This window comes from Lissotriton helveticus, chromosome 2_1 (genome assembly GCF_964261635.1).
Source record: "Lissotriton helveticus chromosome 2_1, aLisHel1.1, whole genome shotgun sequence".
Taxonomy (NCBI): domain Eukaryota; kingdom Metazoa; phylum Chordata; class Amphibia; order Caudata; family Salamandridae; genus Lissotriton; species Lissotriton helveticus.
The window spans coordinates 388,795,748-388,819,231 of NC_136059.1; the positions used below are offsets into that span (position 1 = coordinate 388,795,748).

A 23,484-nucleotide genomic window follows, 5' to 3' on the forward strand; every position below is an offset into this window, starting at 1 on the left:
TCTTCTCTACCGGGTCACGTTGGGGCGCTATCGGAACTGATCGAATTGGTAGTCTACAGTGTTTCTGGATGTTTCAGACTGAAGCTGGCGTTAGCATGAGAGCACCACCATTTCGTAGCTCCGTCGTGGCCATTCGACGAGCAATAATGGTAGCCGCTCTCCACCAGAAGCCTGCGGGAGTCGGGGGCCCCCAAGACTTTTGTAGAATCTTCAAGGCTGAGGGGACGCTTTCGAGAATGGAGCCCAATCTCTAGCAGACAAGCGTCCGAGTTCCAAGGTGTCGCAGGGCAATTTTAGTGGACCACGCCCAAATCTGAAGAGCCGGCCGCCATTTTGAGAGTACTGTGGCAGCCGGCTATCGCTGCACCGCAAGAGCGGGAGCAACTCAACTACATGGTGAGCGAGACGCTGTAGTCGAAAGAGCGGGCGGTAAACAGCTGAATAGCGGAAGAGGCACAGTGTAGCAAAAGCGGGCGGAATGGCAACTGAAATGGTAAAGGGGCGCCCCACTACAGCGTGTCTTTAGGTGAAACGGATTGTGGGACAAGGTCAAGAATGGAAGAGTTACCAAAAGGCAAAAAGTTCCGCTTGATCCCGGGAGCCGGCCACCTATGTCGGGGGCGATCTCAGGCTACACCAGGAGAACACGACTTGGGGAGGGAGCCGGAGCCAAGCGCCCCCTCCGAGTCCGCGCCATCACACCGTCCCTCGGGGGCCTCCGTCAAGCGGTTCAGGGTGGCAACGCATTACATTGTTCACAAATGCAGTCACGTCCTCAAACAGCCCCCACTTTACTTTGAGAATAGTGAAGCTGAAGCAAGTGCAAATAGGCTTCAGACAGTGTTACAAGCACTCCTCAAAACTTTGAACCATCAGAGTGCATGAGTTTCATGCTCGATCGATTGAGCTAGCCGGATCGGGCAACAAAAAGTATAAAATAGTTATGTAAATAGTTGTTTAATAAAATGTTTTACCCTGTTACTTTGCTGGTGTGTTGTATATATTTGTAATATTTGCATAGAGTTTATCGTTATTTTGGGCGGGGTGGGTGGCGGAGCCGAGCTGTATTGCAGCCATCATGGTGTGGAGTTCAGTTCATCTCAATAGTTTCGTGTTTGTCATGAGGGGTTGTTCCTAATGTTTCTATTTTAGCGAGGTCAAAAAGAGATCCCATTAGTGGCCTACTGATTTTGCTCGATTCCTTTTGTTTTTTTACACGATTTTTCGCTATCTGCAAAGACTAAACAGAGTATTGCGACTCTGTGCTTGTTTGTAAATAGAGAATGAACCAAAGAGAACCAATTCTAAAACAGTAAATGCTTGGATAACAATCAATCAAATGGAGAGAGAAGCAGGCACGACGGATTACAACGGGGGCAAAGGCCTGCGTTAACTACCCTTCACTATCTGCAAAGAGAGAGTACTCCTAATAGAAATGAGGGGGAGGGGGGGGGGCAGCATTCAAAGCAGATCAGTGTGCATAAACACGAAAATGTTTTTACTTACCACGTACTTGACATTCGACAGCTTATGATATTTGCTATTAAAAAAACATTGAAATTCACTGAAAAAACCATAGGTTAGAGACCATATATAGTTAGGAATTAGCATTTAAAAAACCTTGAAAATTCACTGAAAAAACCATAGGTTATAGACCATATATAGTTAGGGATTAGCATTTAAAAAACCTTATTTTACTCACACAAAACCATTGAAATTCCATATATAGTTAGTTGCACTAACTATATATCGCGCACCCGCAATCCACTGCTGATGATGTCACATATTACATCATTCATGACATGGTCAGTGACATCACTGATGACATCACTGATGACATCTCAAATGACATCACTGATGACATCTCAAATGACATCACTGATAACATCTCAAATGACATCACTGATGACATCTCAAATGACATCACTGATGACATCACTGATGACATCTCATTTGACATCAATGACCACATCACTGATGATATCATTCATGTGACAATACAATGCATCTCCTCACACTTTAATATAATCTCTGTTACACCCAGTGTTAAATACAGAGTATAATTTTTGAAACCATTGACACACCAATACTAGTTACTACATACGCACTCAGTGATTCCTATGTTTACACACACATTCACTCATTTACCCATACAATCATTCATACATACAATCACTCATCTTTACAACACTATCATATGCACTCATACACCTATACAGACTCTCACACTCTGTCACTCATCCATGGAGTTACTCACACACCTAGTCAGTCCTGTAAATAATCAATCACACTTCCATTTTCTAATCTATACAGTTAAACATAGAGCACCTTACATTTTGAAACATATACTAACACATACTTACTCTCTTATACAATCATTGATACAAGTACACATTGATCTGCACAGAGTCACACACCTCCCAGCCAGCCACACACACTCAGTCTCCCATACAAATACTTGGGCAATCAATCAATAACCCATATAGTTACTCATATAGCAACTGACCAACACATGCAGCAGTTTACAGAACAACAGACATAATGATGCACAAATTAAGACAGTTTAGTCACTAACCCATGCACTCAGTGAGACACATTTAATCACTCACTCATACAGTCAGTCACGCACCTACTAAATCCTTCATCCAGACACTTCTACATCTACTCATTCTTCAATATGTAAAACATATTTAAACTTTACAGAAACACACAGTCACTGGATGATGTCATCAGTGATGTCATTTGAGATGTCATCAGTGATGTCACTGACCATGTCATGAATGATGTAATATGTGACATCATCAGCAGTGGATTGCGGGTGCGCGATATATAGTTAGTGCAACTAACTATATATGGAATTTCAATGGTTTTGTGTGAGTAAAATAAGGTTTTTTAAATGCTAATCCCTAACTATATATGGTCTATAACCTATGGTTTTTTCAGTGAATATATATACACACACAAACACAACTGTATAGTTGAAGTTGAAGCGTCATTGAATAAACACGCTCTATGGATTGAAGTGGCCTGGACATTGGTTTTGTTCGTGTGACAGAGAAACCGATCTGGTGGATATATGGATATATATATATATATATATATTACCTACTGGCGGTCGCCAGTAGGTATATATAGTTAGGATTTTTTCTCTATGGGATTTTTGAAAATTCTATGTCTAATAACTTTGGCGTTTGTGGACGGAATTGGCTGAAATTTTCAGGAAAATGGAACATTTTGTTTCTGAGCAGCCCCTGAAAATTTGGGGGGGGTTCGTCAAGGGGGGGCCGAGAAAAAAGGGGGGTCCCAAAACGTGTTTTTAACATTGAGTTTTCCATAGGGCGGTTTGCCTCACTTTTAGCCCGAACGGCTGAATGGATTTGCACGAAACTTGGCAAAATTGTAGGGACTGGTAGCCCGATGTGCCTTTGCTAGGTCTCAATATATGTGCTCCAGTGGATTTTGAGAAATTAACGTTCAAAAAAAGATATATATCTGTAACAGCGGACCAGGCAGCGCTCCGGTTCGCGGACTTTACGCGTTACGGAGCTTTGTGAAGCGAAGCTGATTGGTTCTCCGGCGTCTGTAAACATTCCAAACAGTCCGTAGCGGCCGCCATCTTGTCTCTCGGTAGGATCGAGAGACAAGAGGAGGCCAAAGCGAAGGGGCAAATGACCATAAGGGGGCATAGTAGATCCTCCCTGACCCTCTAGGTTTGATGTGGAGGTTTTAAAAGGGCCCCGCGGGGCAAAAAATAAATAAATAATAATAATCGAACGGCTGAATGGATTTGCACGAAACTTGGCAAAATTGTAGGGACTGGTAGCCCGATGTGCCTTTGCTAGGTCTCAATATATGTGCTCCAGTGGATTTTGAGAAATTAACGTTCAAAAAAAGATATATATCTGTAACAGCGCTCCGCTTCGCGTACTTTTCGCGTAACGGAGCTTTGCGAAGCTGATTGGTTCTCCGGCGTCTGTAAACATTCCAAACAGTCCGTAGCGGCCGCCATCTTGTCTCTCGGTAGGATCGAGAGACAAGAGGAGGCCAAAGCGAAGGGGCAAATGACCATAAGGGGGCATAGTAGATCCTCCCTGACCCCCTAGGGTTGATGTGGAGGTTTTAAAAGGGCCCCGCGGGGCAAAAAAAAAATATAATAATAATAATAATCGAACGGCTGAATGGATTTGCACGAAACTTGGCAAAATTGTAGGGACTGGTAGCTCGATGTGCCTTTGCTAGGTCTCAATATATGTGCTTCAGTGGATTTTGAGAAATTAACGTAAAAAAAAGATATATATCTGTAACAGCGCTCCGCTTCGCGGAGATAAAATTATCTCTGTATTACCTAGCTGTTGCTAACACCAGTTAGCGACCGCTAGTAGGAGATAGTGACCATCTTGGGCCCCACTTTGCATGTCAGTGATATTTATCACTAATGACATGCAAAGTGGGCATGCCAAGATGTTAGCGACTGGAAACAGTCGCTAACATCGCTATCTCCTATTACCAACTTTTGGAGATATTCGCGCTAAGCGCGAATATCTCCAAAAGCTACCACCTGCCCTGAGCAGTTCTTAGCCATGTTATCCAATGGGAGGTGGATAACATGGCTAAGAGCATTAGCTCGGTAATGCATGAATATCGCTGAGTTTTCAGCGATATTAATGCATTGCGGTCGTTTTTTATGGCATTTGCGATAAACCTTGATAATAGCAAGGTTTATCTGCGATAATTTCTGACGATGCTTAGCGGTAAAAAATTCGTTGCTAAGCATCGTTAGGGATAAATATCGCTTAACTTTGGTAATATGCCCCAACGTCTGAACGTTCGATTCGAAGGAAATCAGGAAGTGTTGAAAAACATTGTCTGCGCCATCTTGCCTTTTTTCAAATGCCACACTTTTGTCGTGCACGGCAGTCATTTTAGATGCCTTGACCAGACCCACTCTCTGCACGCTGTCGATCCTTAGCATGGCTCCCCACCCTCGCAAGCATCTCCCCCAGGCACTGGTCACCCTCGTTCTCTGTCTTATGCATGGGTAATAAACCTCTCCCCATCTGCGCTGCTCTTCCCTGAGAATCACACCCTGTGCCCGCCCGACACCTCCCTTTCGCCCTATTCACTACCGCACCCTCTGACACTCCTTTTCCTCTGTGTCCGATTGTCCAGGCCGGTCCTAGGCTATCAGCTAGCCCTGCAGATGTAGTTTATGGCCCCAGCTGTAAAGAATCACCCCTCTTCAAAGGAGTTATAGTAGATCAAGGCCCACACTCGATGAGATCCGTCACAGCACACGCGTTCCTACTATCTGAAAACCATCCTGTATTGTGATTGGGGAGGGGACCGAGCCTGAAGCGGAAGATTCCAGGGATGACTCTTTGTACATCAAAGTTTTTACAATTATGTGTCACATTAAAAATATATAGCACTCCAACAAAGTAGTAAGATTATAAAACTTTAATAACTTATAAATATATACAACAAAACAAAAACAGTAAAACATATAAACATTTTTAGGGAAAAACAACGAAGTAGCGGTCGGCTGTGCGAATAGTCCCAACGCAGCACAACGTCCAGATTTCTGGACGGCACCCAGGTGATGTTGCCTGGGTGCCGCACTGATTTCGGCATCCGGCGTGGGGCGTCGCGGGGGTGGGTCATCAGTAGCAAACTGTTGTGCGAATAGTTCCAAGGCAGCAGAACGATGGCACCAAGGTGATGTCCAGTAAGTTGCCGCACTGGTTTTGGTATCCTACAATGCTGCTCCGAATAACGGCGTGGGGCGCCCCGGGGGGGGGGGGGGGGAGGCGGCGTGAACGGGCCTCTCCAGGTGGAGTCTCGTCTGTTGTAGTGGGGCGCCCCTTTACCGTTTCAGTTGCCATTCCGTCCGCTTTTGGTCCACTGTGTCAAAAGCCGCAATTCAGCTGAGTTGCGCCCACTCTTGCGGTGCAGCGATAGGCGGCTGCCACAGGACTCTCAAAATGGCGGCAGGCTCTTTTCTTTTTGGGCCTGGTCCACTGAAATGGCCCTGGGACACCTTGGAAATCGGACGCTTGTCTGCTAGGTCTTGGACCCCATTCTCGAAAGCGTCCCCTCCGCCTTGAGGATTCAACAAAAGTTTTGGGGGCCCCCGACTCCTGCAGGCTTCTGGTGGGGAGCGGCTGCCATGATTGCTCGCGGAATGACCACGACGGAGCCACGAGATGGTGGTGCTTTCATGGTGACGCCAGCTTCAGTGTGAAACATCCAGAAACAAGGTGGAGCTTTCATCGTTTGGGAAAAAAAAAAGTTTTCATCCAATGAAAAGTGTTATTTTTAGGTCATATGATCAAGCCTTCCATCATTAGGAAACCAAAAGTAAAAATGAACCAATGAAAAGTTTTATAAACAAGTCACATGACCTGTTATGCGGCATAGGGTATAAAAAGCGTAGAAAATCCGTTGGCACGTGAGGCGGCGTCAGTAGCGGACCGATGTGCGAATAGGCCGAAGGCAACACAACGCGCCAAGAACCGTATGGCACCGAGGTGGTGTCCAGCAAGTTGCAGCACTGGTGTGGCCATCCTACAATGCTGAAAGTCGGCGTGGGGCGCCCCGTTGGCCTGTGAGTTCGCGTCAGTAGCGGACCGATGTGCGAATAGGCCGAAGGCAGCACAACGCGCCAAGATCCGGATGGCACCGAGGTGGTGTCTAGTAAGTTGCCGCACTGGTGTGGCCATCCTACAATGTTGAAAGTCGGCGTGGGGCGCCCCGTTGGCCTGTGAGATAGCGTCAGTAGCGGACCGATGTGCGAATGGGGCCAAAGGCAGCGCAACAATATTTTCGGAATAGAAGACACCACAAGGCGCTGAGATGCCAAGATCCGGATGGCACCGAGGTGGTGTCTAGCAAGTTGTGGCACTGGTGTGGCCATCCTACAATGGTAAAAGTCGGCGTGGGGCGCCCTGTTGGCCTGTGAGATGGTGTCAGTAGCGGACCGATGTGCGAATGGGGCCAAAGGCAGCGCAACAATATTTTCTGACTAGAAGACACCACAAGGCGCTGAGATGCCAAGATCCGGATGGCACCGAGGTGATGTCTAGCAAGTTGCTGTACTGGTGTGGCCATCCTACAATGCTGAAACTCGGCGTGGGGCGCCCCATTAGCCTGTGAGATGGCGTCAGTAGCGGACCGATGTGCGAATGGGGCCAAAGGCAGCGCAACAATATTTTCTGAATAGAAGACACCACAAGGCGCTGAGATGCCAAGATCCGGATGGCACCGAGGTGGTGTCTAGTAAGGTGCACTGGTGTGGCCATCCTACAATGCTGAAAGTCGGCGTGGGGCGCTCCGTTGGCCTGTGAGATGGCGGCAGTAGCGGACCGATGTGCGAATGGGGCCAAAGGCAGCGCAACAATATTTTTGGAATAGAAGACACCACAAGGCGCTGAGATTCGGTTAGCACCGAGGTGGTGTCTAGCAAGCTATGCAGCTGAGTTGCGTGCGCACTTGCGGCGAATAGGTCGAAGGCAGCACAACAATGTTTTCTGAATAGAAGACACCACAAGGCGCTGAGATTCGGTTACCACCGAGGTGGTGTCTAGCAAGTTGCTGCACTGGTGTGGCCATCCTACAATACTGCTCCGAATAACGGCGTGGGGTGCCCGAAGGGGGGGGGAGGCGGCGTGAACGGGCCTTCCTAGGTGGAGGCTCGTCTGCTGTAGTGGGGCGCCCCTTTACCGTTTCAGTTGCCATTCAGCTGAGTTTTGGCCGCTCTTGATGCTACAGCGACAGGCGGCTGCAACAGGACTCTCAAAATGGCGGCCTGTTCTTTGGATTTGGGCCTGGTCCACTAAAATGGCCCTGGGACACCTTAGAACTCGGACGCTCGATTTTTTTTTCCTTTCCTCTACATGCAAAAAAAGGTAAATGCCCGGTACGTTATACGCTTCATCTGCCACGATGTACTCGCCAGAGGAACCGAAAAAAAATATAGTTATGGTAACTATACCATGCATCGTCATATGGAGAGGTGGCACCAATTAATTATAGTGCTGCATAAAAGAGAGATTTGGAGGAGAACCCCCGACCTGCCAGTACATTCATCAAAGAAGTGGCACTGACAGCATCAGAGGCAAGGGAAACGGTCCCAAATATTTAGAAGAACTTTGGAAAGATTAAAATGACATGTTTAGATTGTGGCAAATTAATTTCATGTGGACAGATGAGTGTTACTCTATAAATACAGCATATGAACATCATCATAGTCGATGGTTGGTAGAGACATTTTGACTATATCCTGGACCTGCCCGTCCTCGCCCAAAATGGCGCCGGAATAAATGGGACTCGTAACTCCTTGTTGTGTACTGGTTGCAGAACCTTGAAATCACGAGATACGTATGCAGTTTTGAAGCACATGGCGGGCGGGGACGAGAATTGATTGAGTATTTCGACATCCCTATTGATATTAAGTTCTGATGTGTTATTGATTACTGTACTATTGAAAGTTCGAATTAACGTCGCGCATGGTACTTGCCCGCAAATGTATATCTAGATAATTTTATTGTAACTGGCCCTGTCGTATTTTAATTATAAAATGTACGTCCACCGATTCCGCAACTGTTAGACACCTTAGTTCTTGCAACCTAATGGCCCGCCCGTTACGTTCCTCTACAGTGTAAATGTCTACTCATCATATACGATTACAGTTTGCTCCGTGGCCGGCCCACGTGGTTATAGGCTCGTATTTGTATAATGAAATTTTCACAATAAAGGTTTTTAAAAGAAAACATGGTAGTAGTATATACACTGGTAACGTTTTTAATAATAGTCACTGTTTTAGAATCATTAAAAGGCAAGTGAAATAAAGCAGACCAATTACATGAAGGGTAAAAGGTATAATACGCAGGAACGCAGTAAAGATAAATGGTCAAGGGCTGTTGTGTTTTCTACTCCTGCAACATAAAGTGATCGATAAGAATCTCATATTCAGGCGTATCGGCGACTAAGACAGCAGGTCGACCCTCTTTTGCTCAACGGCTCCGTCATGGGACGAAGAAACGCCCTTTTTCTCGAAAAAAGAATATATTTTACTTGCAGGACAGTTGTAAATTTTCCGGGAAAGTACATTAGCCTGGAACATTATAACATATATTTAAGAAAAAATAATGTTCGGAAGTAATAAAAAGCGTAATTTTTTAGGTCATATGACCAAGCCTTTCATCATTAGAATAAGAAAAGTAAAATGAACCAATGAAAAGTTTTATTAACAAGTCACATGACCTGTTATGCTTACGTTACGCGCTGCGCGTCGCGCCCCGGATGACTTCCGGATGCGCTAACGCGGCGCGTCATATGACGCATTACGCGACAACGCAGGTCCAGAATATAGTCAAAATGTCTCCACCAACCAGCGGTCGGAACACAACCCCTTTCAGCAGGCTAAATAGTTCTGTTAAATGACAACAGAAGGGACAGGCAACAAGAACCATCAGTCAAAGAGGGGAGGGCTAGTTCTTCTCTACCGGGTTACATTGGGGCGCTACCGGAACTGATCGAATTGGTAGTCTACAGTGTTTCTGGATGTTTCAGACTGAAGCTGGCGTTAGCATGAGAGCACCACCTTTTCGTAGCTCCGTCGTGGCCATTCCGCGAGCAATCATGGCAGCCGCTCTTTATCGTTATTTTGGGCGGGGTGGGTGGCGGAGCCGAGCTGTATTGCAGCCATCATGGTGTGGAGTTCAGTTCATCTCACTAGTTTCGTATTTGTCATGAGGGGTTGTTCTTAATGTTTCTATTTTAGCGAGGTCAAAAAGAGATCCCATTAGTGGCCTACTGATTTTGCTCGATTCCTTTAGTTTTTTTACACGATTTTTCGTTATCTGCAAAGACTAAACAGAGTATTGCGACTCTGTGTTTGTTTGTAAATAGAGAATGAACCAAAGAGAACCAATTCTAAAACAGTAAATGCTTGGATAACAATCAATCAAATGGAGAGAGAAGCAGGCACGACGTATTACAACGGGGGCAAAGGCCTGCATTAACTACCTTTCACTATCTGCAAAGAGAGAGTACTCCTAATAGAAATGAGGGGGGGGGCAGCATTCAAAGCAGATCAGTGTGCATAAACACGAAAATGTTTTTACTTACCACGTACTTGACATTCGACAGCTTATGATATTTGCTATTAAAAAACCATTGAAATTCACTGAAAAAACCATAGGTTATAGACCATATATAGTTAGGAATTAGCATTTACAAAACCTTGAAAATTCACTGAAAAAACCATAGGTTATAGACCATATATAGTTAGGAATTAGCATTTACAAAACCTTGAAAATTCACTGAAAAAACCATAGGTTATAGACCATATATCGTTAGGAATTAGCATTTAAAAAACCTTATTTTACCCACACAAAACCATTGAAATTCCATATATAGTTAGTTGCACTAACTATATATCGCGCACCCGCAATCCACTGCTGATGATGTCACATATTACATCATTCATGACATGGTCAGTGACATCACTGATGACATCACTGATGACATCTCAAATGACATTCCTAACGATATATGGTCTATAACCTATGGTTTTTTCAGTGAATTTTCAAGGTTTTGTAAATGCTAATTCCCAACTATATATGGTCTATAACCTATGGTTTTTTCAGTGAATATATATATAGATATATATATATATATATAGGTATATAGATATATCCAATACGCCGTATCTCCTTCGTGAACTAACACACCACGGCCCCTTATGCTTTTAAGCAGGATTAATACCTGGCAAATGCAACAACGCGTTTCGGAGAACCAGTCTTCTTGATAAGGAGACTTGTTTTCTGAAAGGCGTCAAGATATAGATATATATATATATATATATATATATATATATATATATATATATATATATATATATATATATATATATATATATATATATATATATATATCCAACAATACATTATTTCTTCAACAATATGCGATCTCTTGCGCCTCAGTAGAACCGAGGCACAAGAAATCAGTCAAACAAGTGCGCAAAACGCAAAAAGGGGGTATGGTAGAAACACACTGACCCGGCCACGGAAAAAAAAAACGAAGCGTGGCCTCCTGCACTTCGTTGCTATTTAGCCCCTGGGTGGGCCAAGTCCCAGGAGCGATATTTTAATTGTAATACGAGGCCCAGAGGGGCCTCCCAGCCCCGGGGACCGCCAACCCCCGGGGCTTTGAAAAAACAGTGGTGGGGGGGCTCAAAGGCCCCCCAAGCCCCTGGGACCACCACCCCCGGGGCTTTAACAATATATTTGCGGTGGGCTTACACCCCCACCACAGCCCCGGGGACCACCACCTCCCCGGGGCTCTAAATATTAAAATAGAGGGGTCCACGACGTACCCCCCAGCCCCGGGGACCACCACCTACCCGGGGCTTTAGGAATGTTGGGAGGGGGGCCGAAACTCCCCCTCCTGGAGCCCTGTCATGGCCCTGGGGACCGCCACCCCCAGGGGCAGGCTCCTGTAGTGTCCCGGGGTGCCCACCCCCGGCACACTGCTGTTTGCTATGGCAGGGCGGGAGCATCGCGGCTCCCGCCCTGCCATAGCAAACTGCTTTGGTTTTTGGAAGAGAGAGGAGGAAACCTGCTCTCTCTTCCAAAAACCAAAGACGATTGCTTTTCCACATGGGGAGCTGCATCTTAGCGGCTCCCCATGTGGAAAAGCAGTGCCGGCTCCCGAAGGACACGGGGAGCCGGCAGGACCGTGAAGGGATTGGGGGCCCCCCCCCGCGGTCCCCAACGGAGAGGGCCAGCCCCGGGGGATGGGGTCCCCGGGGCTAGAAGTGGCCCGGGAGGGGGGCCACGTGGCCCCATCCTCAAATAAAAAAATAAATAAAATAAAAACAAATGCCAGCCGGGGGGGATGGGGTCGCCAGGGCCATAAGTGGCCTGAGGAGGAGGGCAACGCAGCCCCCCTCCAAAACAAAGGCCATGCCTGGGGGGATGGGGTCCCCGGGGCAGATTATGCCTTGGGAAGGGGGGGCATGTTTTATTTTTTTTAATTCAGGAAAAGAAAGGGGGCCACACAGCCCCCTTCATAAAAATAAAAAAAGACAGACATTGTGCCGAAGGCCCCGCCCCCTCCTTGCAGCACTCGGCAAACGTGCCCCCAGCACATTTGCAGATGGAGAACTAATTCCCCTTGAATACTGGAGGTCCCTGGGGGCCAACTAGCCCACCAGTAACCTCCAGTATGTGCCAGGGAGCTGCGTTGCAGAGAGGTGTTGTGAGGCCATGCCCCTTTTTACACCTCTCTGCAACGCAGCTCTGTGGCGCCTAATGGAGATACCTTGTGGCCTAGTTGCACCCCAGGGTTCAAGGGGAGTTAATCCCCAAACTTAAAACGCGCCACTGGGCGCGTCTGCACAGTGGTAAAGGGCCTGAGTTGACATGTTTGCAAACACACCCTGTTGCGCGGTTTACGTTGGGGAATTAATTAGGAAGGAGTAGGTAATGTATGAAAACAATCTACTGTGCACACTGGTTACTGTATGAAGGAGTTTTACTGAAGATGGTGTTTATCAAACACTGATATTTATGCCCAGTAGTCTGAGAAAAGCTGTACGTAGCGTTAAGGCTCATCTAAATTCCCTACTACGGACAGCAATCATCTGAGATAGACGTCAGAAAGTAGAGCCGAGTCCCACACCCGACTACACAAACCTATCAATGCAGAAAGAGGTCTCAGCAGAGAGGCCAGTTCCTCCACACACCCTACTATGCACATCCGTCCTGATGTGGTTCCTGAAAGCACTTTAAAGAGCTTTCAGGAACCACTGGCTCACCCTCAAGTCCACCAACCAAAACTAGTGAAGACTATAAACCTACCTCCTTGAAACTACTCTTTGTAATGCCACACCACCAAACCCATGTGGACTGCCTATCAGACGGGGTGCATCTTAGACCAAGACGTGGTTCCCTTGATTAAAAGTGCCTTTTCTACTCTGGGCGCCCGCCATCCTTCCCTGAGGCGGTGCGAGTGTCACATTGCTTAGCTGAATTTTGGGGAGCCTTTGGTTACCAACACCACCTGAGTTTGTTTGAGATGGGCTTGATCTGCCCTTCTGGTGATGCTCTTCGTGAGACTTTCTGTACACGCCATACCCGTAAACCAGCCTCCTCCTAATCTCTCAGGGTCAGAGAGGCCAATGTTCAGTAAAGGCTGGCACAGCTATGGAAAAGAATTACAGAAAATGGGCTCCTGCATGATGTAGTTACAAAGCAAGTTACATAAAGTCCACTACTACTCTTCACCAGCCGTAGAGTGAGTTCAATGAGGCATCCACAAATTCTTCCCAAGATTAGCGAGGGTTTTTTCTTTTGTAGTGCCCTGAACCTCCCAATTAATATTTTGAGAGCTAACTGTGCCAGCTTTGTGTACAACCATGAACAAAGCCCAGACCACATCGAGCAGCGAAATAACAGGGAGGAAGAAGCTAAATCATGTTAATGGAGCGTGTGGGTCTGAGGGCAGCCCAGCAACTCGAGGCTCCTCCTCAGCTGAAAAACAGGCTCTCCCCACACTGGCAATATATATTATAAACAGAATAATAGTGTCAGCACGCACATACTATTTATTTAATACACAGTCAACCATGTTATAAGTGCATTTGATAAATAACCATATTAATGTGAATTTAAGTAACTGCAAACAATACACATGATATGTGACTCATCAGAATGCAGTACTGCAAGAATTACAAAACAGCTAATGTCTCATATATACGTTTATATATATATATATGTTATGTTAAAAAAACATTTCTAAAGCGCAACAGCTGCCCCAACAAAGGAGCGTCCCGGCACTACTGAGTGGAGACTGGAGAGTTGGCTACTGATGACACACTACAGGACTAGACCATAGGAAAGAGAAAGGTCTTAATCTCCTTCCTAAATGCCAAGTACCACGGATATGAACTGGCAGAGTGTTCCACAGTCTTGCGGCTTTATTTCTGAATGATCTTCCTCCTGCCCTAGTTTTTTTCACCCGCGGGACAACCAATAGATTTTGACCACAGGAACGAAGCTGGCGCCCAGGAACATAGGGTTGAACCAGATCTGACAAAATCTCGGATGAGGCTAGTTTCCATGCCTTGAACACCATACATAGAGCCTTAAACTCTATGCGATTGGCCATAGGCAGCCAGTGTAGGCGTCGAAGTGCATTAGATGCTGAACTGGATCTACGCAGACCCAGTAGCATTCTTGCCGCTGTGGTCTGCACTCTCTGCAGCCTAGCAATCTCTGCCTTATTGGCCCCCAAATAAAGCACAGAGGCATAGTCCAGGCGAGACAAAATTGTCGCATGCACAATGGTCTGTCTGGTAGTAGGATCAAAGAATTTAAGGATGGGCTTAAGCCCAAGAAGTAGCCCAAAACACGACCCTGCAACCTTCTTAGTCTGGGTCTGATAATTAAGAGCACTGTCCACCCAGACTCCAAGGTATATGTATGTGTGTATATTTCAGAATACATTAGTTTAAAATAAAAATAATGACTAAGGAGTTTAAAACACTTACTGCAAAGTCAGCGCCTGTGCTTTTCCTGATGTCATCCACGGAAAGTCCTTCCCAGAGTTCAATTAGAGTCAGCCCCTTATTTTTGTCAACATCAAAAACAGCCTGGAAAAGTGAAAATGTAATTAATCGGTAAGAATTGGTTATTGCTAAAGGTAATTTGCCCAATATCGCTTTCCGTTCCATTTTCACAAATAACCTTAATCTGTGTTAAAAGGATAACAGTAACAGATGGAAACGCGCATCGTAAATTGCTTAACGACAACAATTTCTAAAACTGGCTGAAAATATAATTGAAGCAATGAAAGCGAGAGGATGTGATTTCCATATGAAGCAGTAAAGTGGAAACAAGACTCAAGACTTCTTTTCTAAATATAAGAGACCACAAGCGCTGCTATGATAGATGATTCTGAATATTGATAAAATAGGTTTTACTACAAATTTCGATCCGTTCCTACTTTGTGCATTCTCTCTCTCTCCGCCCCCGACACCCTCCCCCATTCCCCAGGCTTCAAAGATGCACATTAGGGCCCAACGTCTAATACATCGAGAAGCAAAACAATTCCCCAAAAAATAACATATGGTTCAATCTTCATACCATAGTTTAGCCATTTCTAAGCGAAGTAAATATCAACAGTTTAATATAAATCAAATTATCTATCTCCGAAGAACAGAAGGCGAAGCAAGTCATGCTTAGATTGAAACCTATGAACCTGAAGAACAAATTACTTTATTTCAGTAAGGCCTTATCAGGACGCACATTAATTACCTTAGTATCATCCCCTGGCGATAAACTGGATCTGAAAAAATTTCTGGAGCAGTTCCCCTGTGAGCTAGTAGGTGCTGTCATTTGGCTCTGCATGGCGTCATCCGCGCTAGAATTGACGTGCACAGTGTTTATAAGGCACTACCCCGGCGCGCTGATGTCAGTTACTTTTCACAACTTTCCACCCCAGAAGCACAGATCCATGAAGTTCACTGTCCACTCATGTGGACACTAATGCCCTGAAAGGGGAAAGCCCTGTCCCTAGAAATCGTTGTATACCAGGGAGGGCGGGGGGGGCAGTAAGATACCAGCTGCGTTCGGTAATGGGTGTACCTGCAGGGCGGTGACGTGGGGAGGGGTAGGGGCAGGGTGGGGGGTAGTAATTTATGGATTACGGAGCTTTACAGGTAAGTAATTATATAAATAAATAAAACTAATTTTGTTGTGTGCACTGCATCCCCAAATGCGATGCAATGCGCGCAACAAAATGTAAAGCTCCGTAATCCATAGATTACTACCCCCCACCGCGCCTCTCCCCCCCCTCCACGTCTCCGCCCTGCAGGTACCCCCATTACCGACCGCTGCTGTAAGAAACATGTGGCTAGACAGAGTCTCTACCAGAAAAGGAGTTAACGGTGATATGTAACTTGTTCATCTGACAGACTTCTGGCCACAGAATCTTTCCCTTAGAATATATACCCAAGCAATACCTCCCAAGAGTGAAGCTGATCCTCTTCCTTAGAGGTATGAGGCGGGGTATAAAAAGTAGGCAGCATGGTGGACTGGCCTACGTGAAAGAGACTGACCACTTTCGGGAGAAAATAAGCCCTAGTAGAAAGCAGCAGGTTGTCTGGAAAGATATTTAGGTGAGGGTGCTTGGATGACGAGGCCTGAAGCTCAAGGACCCTTTGGGCAGTTGTTACTGTCACCAGGAAGGCCGCCTTGATGGTAAGAAGCCTAAGAGGACAGTTATGCAAGAGCTCAAATAGAGCGCACATCCGGAATGTCCAGATCAGATTAAGGTCCTACTGAGGCCTTATGAAGAAAGGAGGAAACATATGTTGCAAACCTTACAGGAACCTTTGTACAATAAATGATTGGAAGAGGGAAAGTTGGTCAGGCAGCTGCAGAAAGTCAGATCCAGCTGAAAGGTATCCTTTAACTGTGTCTAGAGTAGAGTCCTGCTAGGCAAGGGAAAGAACAAACAGGAGAACCTGAGAAAACGGAGCAGAAAGAGGGTCAACTTGTTTCTCTCCACATCATGCAACAATCTTGCCCCAACGGCAGGCATATGCCATTTTGCTGGAGGGACACCTGGTGTCAGAATAACATTACAGACTTTGGGCGGAAGGTCAAAAACTGTCAAATGTTGCAGCTCAATCTCCATGCAAGAAGACTGAGCATTGACAGGTTCGGGTAGAGAACCCTCCCCGGCTGCGGTGACAGAAGATCCTCCTGAATGGGCAGGCTCATCGGATGACTGATGGCCATGCTCAACAGCTCAGGATACCAGACTTTCTGTGCTTAGTCTGGAGCCACAAGGACGACTTGGGCCCAGTAGTACCTGATATTCTTGAAATCTCTGGCCAGCAGTGGTATGGGCAGAAAGGCGCACAGGAGGCCTGAGCTCCACTTGAGATGAAAATCGTCTCAGAGTGAGAGCAGTCATGGAAACTCCATTGTGCAGAACTGCTGACATTGTACGTTCTCCTCAGTTCCAAACAAGGCTCTCCCCACTGCTGAAAGAGACCTTGCACCTTCAGACGATCTGCAAAACCCACAAGTTCGATGTTAAAAATCTGCCACGGGGGGCCAGGTGAATGTGGACCCTGCCTCCCACTGGCTACCCATGATGGTAAGAGGGCAGACTATAAGGGTTTGGAGGCTGTGGCTGCCAGGAGAATGGTGAACTGGTCAGACCCACGGGGTCTGTGTGTAATGCTTCTCTGGCCACACAGAGGCTGAGAAGTGTGCGCGCCATGGTGGCTGGTTGGATAAAGATGTGGCTGAAAGCCCCTTCCATTGCTGCAAAAGGCAGCTTGAGAGTAAAGACCTGGCCATAGCCCTGCTGTCCTCAAAGTGCTCCAGCCCTGAATCTGCCATGTTTCCCAGGAGAAGGGAGCCATCTAATGGCATGTCCATAAGTGATGTTTGGATATCACTTGGACGTGGAAGTTAGCAGTCCTCAAATAGGCGTGGTGCCATAGGGCCACTGTCAACTAAGCTGCTCTGCCCAGTGCGTCAGCGGTGTCCAGTCCACCTATAATGATTAACTTTGCTGCATCCCTCTCATTGGCAACAGCCTGGGAGACCATGGCCCAGGCCTCCTCCTGAACCACTATCAGCATTTGCGCAACTGTATCCCACAGAGTGGGAGAATAGTGGCCCAAAAGGCATGCAGTGTTCACAAACTGCAGTGCCAGGGTGGTGGAAGAATACGTTTTCTGGCTTAAGTTGTCCAGCCCCATGGATTCCCTAGCGAGTGGTGAAGTTTGGAATGCCCTAGGATTTATGTGCGAAGTGGAGGCTTGGACCATCAAGCTCTCTGGGGTAGGGTGTTCTATTAGGAATTTGGGGTCCCTTGTAGTGGGCAGAGGCGGCTGGTTATTGTCCTGTTTATAGGAGACACTGTGTTGGCCTTACCTGGTTCCTTTCAAGTTAATGAAGTTCCGGGACTCTTCCCAGATGTCCTTCCAAAGCTGAGAGGAATTACATACCCAACACCCAGGTCTTCCTACCAAAAGGCCTAAATCATTTTTTCTAGTCTAATAGCAGGTTTCAACCCCATTATGGGACAGCATTGTAAGAGTCATGTTGCTGACAGGGTAATGCCAGTTAGCATAGTGTACTGGAGGTTCACACAGACAAAGTCTAACTTTTCAAACGTTACTTGTCCTAAATTCTTTAAAAAAACATCTGGCTACACCAGTAAATGGGATCTTTACTCAATAGTAGTTGAATCATTTCTGTAGCCTATCCCTAACCTGGGTTAGCAGATATAATCAAAAATGTCAGTTTAAATGAAATAAAAGACGCTTTTATATAGCGCATGGCTACCCGGAGGCATCCCAGCGCTGCAGCGGGTGCTTGAGGGGGGAGGGTTTAAGGGAACAGCCACATTTTCAGTTGTCTGCATAATGCCAGATGGTTAGATTCCTTACAAATAGGGAGCTGTAGGAAGGTCCAGAGCTTAGCAGTATTGTAAGAAAAAAGACGGGCACCTGTTCTGGGCATTTTGATTCAGAGTACTTCCGCCAGGTGAAGCTCATCCGAGCGAAGTCGTCTAGTAGCCTTATATGGTTTAACCAGATTTTTGGTGCTAGGTGGTCCTTTTCCTTGCAAGGACTTGTGCGTGATGCAGAGGGCTTCAAAATGTATTCTCTCCTATACCGGGAGCCAGTGAAGGGAGCGTAGGGCAGGTTTTGCTGAGCAGCGTTTTTTTGTGCCCGTGAGCAGTCTGGCTGCCACGTTTTGCACGGTTTGCAGTTTAGCAACCACTGAGTTAGGAGCACCTAAGTAGAGAGCGTTACCATAATCCAACCTAGAGAGGATTAGGGCCTGGATCAGTAGCTTTCTTGAGTGGCAGGGTAGTAGAGGGAGTATTTTGCGGGTCGTTCTGACCAGCCCGTAGCAGGCGGCAGCAGTCTTCCTTGCTTGGGCTCTGAAAGTAAGATCTTGGTCTAGCCAGATTCCCAAGCTTTTTACCTCCTTCTTAGGCACTGGAGCTGGGCCCATACAGATTGGCCACATAGTACTCGAGTTGAGGCTTGCTTGGTTGCCCAGCAACATGAGCTCAGTGTTATCACCATTGAGCTTCAGGTGAGATGAGCTCATCCAGCTGGCGACTTCCTTGAAGCAGGAGCACAGATCCGTGGGCAACTGTTCCGCCTGGTTCAGTGCCATGAACAGCTGAGTGTCATCAGCATATGTGACTATGTGGATTCCAAAGGGGGCTACGATATCTGCTAGAGGGGCCATATACATATTAAAAAGGGTGGGGCTCAGGGATGAGCCCTGGGGAACTCCACATTTCATTGGGAAAGGATAGGATAAGGCATTGCCTTTAAATACCTGGAAGTATCTTTCTACCAGGAAAGATTGTAGCCATGATAAGGTTGTGACTGTCACTCCCACCCTTTTGAGACGGTGAACCAAGGTGCAGTGGTTTACCTTGTCAACAGCTGCACTTAGGTCCATGAGGATGATGGCCGAGGATCATCCAGAATCAAGAATCTTTCTTAATTCTTCCACTACCGCTATCAGTGCGGTTTCGGTGCCTTGACCGGGGCAAAAGCCTGTTTGTGAGGGGTGGAGCAGTTTATGGGTCTCCAGGTGAGCAAAGAGTATGCTATTGACATATTTTTCCGCGATTTTACTGATTCCGGGGAGTAATGAAATGGGGCGATAGTTGCCCAATTCGGGCGGATTCAAGTGTGTTTTTTTTAATAAAGCTTTCCCCATTGCTTTTTTACAATCATGGGGGACTGTGCCCGATGCTAATGAGGCATTGATTACATTGGTGATCGGAAAAGCGACAGTGGGTGCTACCAGCTTCAAAATGTTAAGATGTGCCGGGTCGAGGGGTGACCCACTCTTGACCGAGGCTAGAATAGGGAGGAGTGATTCCTTAGTAAGTGGATTGTATAATTCTAGGAGGTGGTTATTCTGATGTTCTGGGTCAGAGAGCTTGGGTATGTGCTCATTGTCTATTTGTGGGAGATATCCGAGGATATTTTGGATTTTAGTGGAAAAAGATCCCGCTAATTCTTTGCATCGACGTCCGGACAAGTCAGGGGCCACCGGAGGGTCAGGGACTTACAGGAGTTTTTTAGCGATCCAGAATATTTCTCTAGAGGAATTAGAGGATGCTAAGATCTTTTCCGCATAGTAAGCGGCCTGAGCTGCTTTTATTTCTGTTTTGTATGATGCAATATATTACCTATATTCAGATTTCTGGTCTATAGAGAAGTCTTTCCTCCATCATCTTTCAAATCTTTTACACTGTTTCAACAGACGTAGCTTGGGGGTGAACTATTGGGATTTATTAGGTCCGTCTGTTTTTAATATTGTTTTTCTGGGTAGTACTGCATCGAGTGAGTTCTCAATCCAAGAGGAGAACTTTCTGTTCACTACGGAGGGATCGGCGTCATAATTGGGTTTGGTTGATTCGAGTTTGCAGGTCCAGTCCTCTACCGACAGTTTGGGCCAGGGATGAATTTGGGTGTGTGTTGCTAGCGAGTAAGAACCCGTGATAGGTGGATGCCAGGAGAAAGGGACTAAAAAGTGGTCCGACCAAGGGATAGGGATGGGATCATTCCCTTTTAGTTCACCTATACTTGAAAAAATAGGATCAAGGAGATGTCCCTTAATACGTGTTACTTGCTGCACCTTTTGGTTCAGTTGGTAAGCTGCAAGGTCATGGGCTAGGTCAGGGGCCGACCTGTTCAAGGGATCGTCAAAATGTAGATTAAGGTCTCCAAGAAGGGTAAAATTAGTCGAGGTCCTAGCAAGGTTTAAGACTGTTTCCAGTAAAGAACTGCAGAATTGTCCCTGTGCTCCGGGGAAGCAGTATATGAGAATGCCTACAAGTGTAAGTGAGGAGATAAATTCAATGGAAAAATGCGCATTTTGGCAATCTAATAAAGGGCTGTACAGAATGCGTCAGATCAAATGGTTTTTATGAATGATTGCGATCCCACCACCTTTCCCGCTTGTTCTATCTAGACGCTGAATCAAGTAGCTGCGGGGGGCTGGGAGGGGGGGGAGTGAGGGCTTGTACAATGTCAGGATCTGAACTTGGGGATAGCCAGGTCTCTGTGAGAAACAGGACGTCCGGTTATGTATCTTGTAGTAGCATTGAAATTTCCGTAGTGTATTTGGGCAGGGATCTACAGTTAAGCATGACCAAATTGAAAAAGTTCCCTGCCAGGTGTGTGGGGGGAATGGGGGGTTGAGTAGCTAGTGAAGAAAATTCATATGGGCTGTGTGTACAACTGTCCTGCGACTTCTCAAGAAAGATAGAATGGATGCCTATTGGCTCTGGGGCTTTATTCAGTTGTTTTAGTTCTTCCCTTATGTAGCGGAAAAAGGTTGATGGTAAAGGGACAGGGGTACTGGCCCCTGAGACCGGTCGGGCGCGGACAGGCGCAGACGGGCTTGCCTTTGGCACGCCGGCAGCGCGCCCGCTTCGCACGTCCGCTGCGTGGTCACGTCATCAGGCGCTTTTATATGCGTCCGTGGTTCAGCGTGTTCTGACAACTAGACCTCTGACCCGGCGCATGCACACTAGTGCCTCTCCCCTGAGCTTTAACACAGCTCCCCAGAGTAAGAATAGTCAATTGTTTTCAAAACGATGCAACACAGTTAAAACCAATTTGAGCAGCAAGATCAAATGCAATTTTTAAAAGAACGATCTAGCGAGCTCCAATGTATAACAGTGAAAATAGGTTTTGGGGGGCTAGTCCATTGTAAATTTCATTTAAACAAATTGTGTTGTTTTCAATCAAAAACATGATGCAATAGCTGCAAAGATAATATCAACACAAAATGTTTGTGTGTACTACTTTTAAATAGAAGGCACTGTACCTTTTTTAATATTTAAAAGCAGTGTTTTCCCCCCATTAACAGGGTTACTTTTACAGTTCACCTGCAGGTTTAAATGCTACAGAAATCTGCCTATACATATAAGCTGTGAGCCTTGTTGTCTTTTCCAACCTAGTAGAAGGCACAAGTGCTACAGTCCACAGCTGGCACTTAACTTTCTATGCCACTGGTGTGTTTTCCTGCACCATATGTTATGGCCTTACTGGAAAGTTAAATGTACCAATTGGGGGTTAGCCTATTTTACCATATGTTAGAGCCAGAGCATATACACTGGAGACTAGACAGCAATACCCCACTGTGTAGAGTTTAAAAGCCAGTAATACCAGTCAGCAGAAAATAGGGGCGATTTTGCAAAAAGAGGGATTTCCTCACACTTTGATAACAAACCCCTCAAATGAAGAGGGCAATATTGTGATAAGGCCCAGAAAAAAAGTACGCAATAGAGGCAATGAACCAACTTAACAACCAAGAATTTTACATGAGAATTTATTTGAATGACCACAATGAACTGACTGGCACCAATTCTTAATCCAGTGGAGGGATCAGGGAATACTAATGTGTGAAAAGTGGCCTCAAACCTGGCACAAGTTTCATGAGCAAGGGGCCCACAGCTCAACATTCATGGACCCGTGTTGACACATTTGCAGGTGCAGTGAGTACGAAACTAGGATTTGCAGACCCCAAGATGTGGAAGGTTTAACATGGCTTGACAAGCCGAATATCGTTAGCAAATCCAAAGGCAGGGTTTATTGATATATGGGGGTCTACGGATATATGGGTATTCATGTCAGGTTAGGTGCAGGATCTGGTTTTAAGTTAACCTGCGATGGACAGAGGCTATTAGGATAGTGGGTTAGTCACCTGCAGTGCATGAGAGGGGCAATTGCTAAGGTTAACAATAACTGGTGAACTTCAGTAGTGTTTAGATTGTGATGTGTTACAATAACTGCACTTTGTGTGTTATTCTACAGATTTGAGTTTTATAAAATACTTTTAAATGTGACCAAGACCTTTGTAAGTACAAATGCATCCACAATCTTCCGCACAACTTTGTAAACTTTGCAAATTATAATAAAGGGTTAATTTAGATCTCTGTGTGCCACACTTACTATGTGGATATTGCAAATATAGAATATGTAATGGGTAGCTGTTTAAAATGGGCTTATATTGCCACTGACTCTTTTTCAGGTGACATAGATATACCACAAGAACAAAACTTAGTGGTTTATAAATGTCACCTGAATCTAGAGTTGGCAATTTACGACTACATTACAGGTTACTCATCATGTATTTCTGTCGTCCAATTTTAAATGTAAATCACATTGTAACTAAATTAAAACCATGCATGCTAAAGCGTGCCTTTCTTTTGAGGTAAATTGACACTAATTAGAAGGTTTAAGAAGGCATATGGAAATAGAAAATAAAATGCAATGTAGGACTTTTTGCTGACGAGGTTCTGTTTGAAATCTTTATTTTCACACAAAAACGATTAATAACTCCATTAGACCTGCTTTCACTGAAATACCAGCGATGAGACCAATGGCAGACATTCAGTAATAAAAGC

General features: G+C 45.8%; 1 protein-coding gene across 1 annotated transcript in view; it reads right to left on the bottom strand.

The window, feature by feature from the left end:
- The window catches only part of OXCT1 (3-oxoacid CoA-transferase 1), a 551,535-nt gene that overhangs the window by 41,639 nt on the left and 486,412 nt on the right, over window positions 1–23,484 (bottom strand). The window contains exon 16 of the mRNA XM_078675010.1: window positions 14,555–14,656. Coding sequence (XP_078531136.1) covers window positions 14,555–14,656 — 102 coding nt within the window. The remainder of the gene's footprint in view (window positions 1–14,554; window positions 14,657–23,484) is intronic.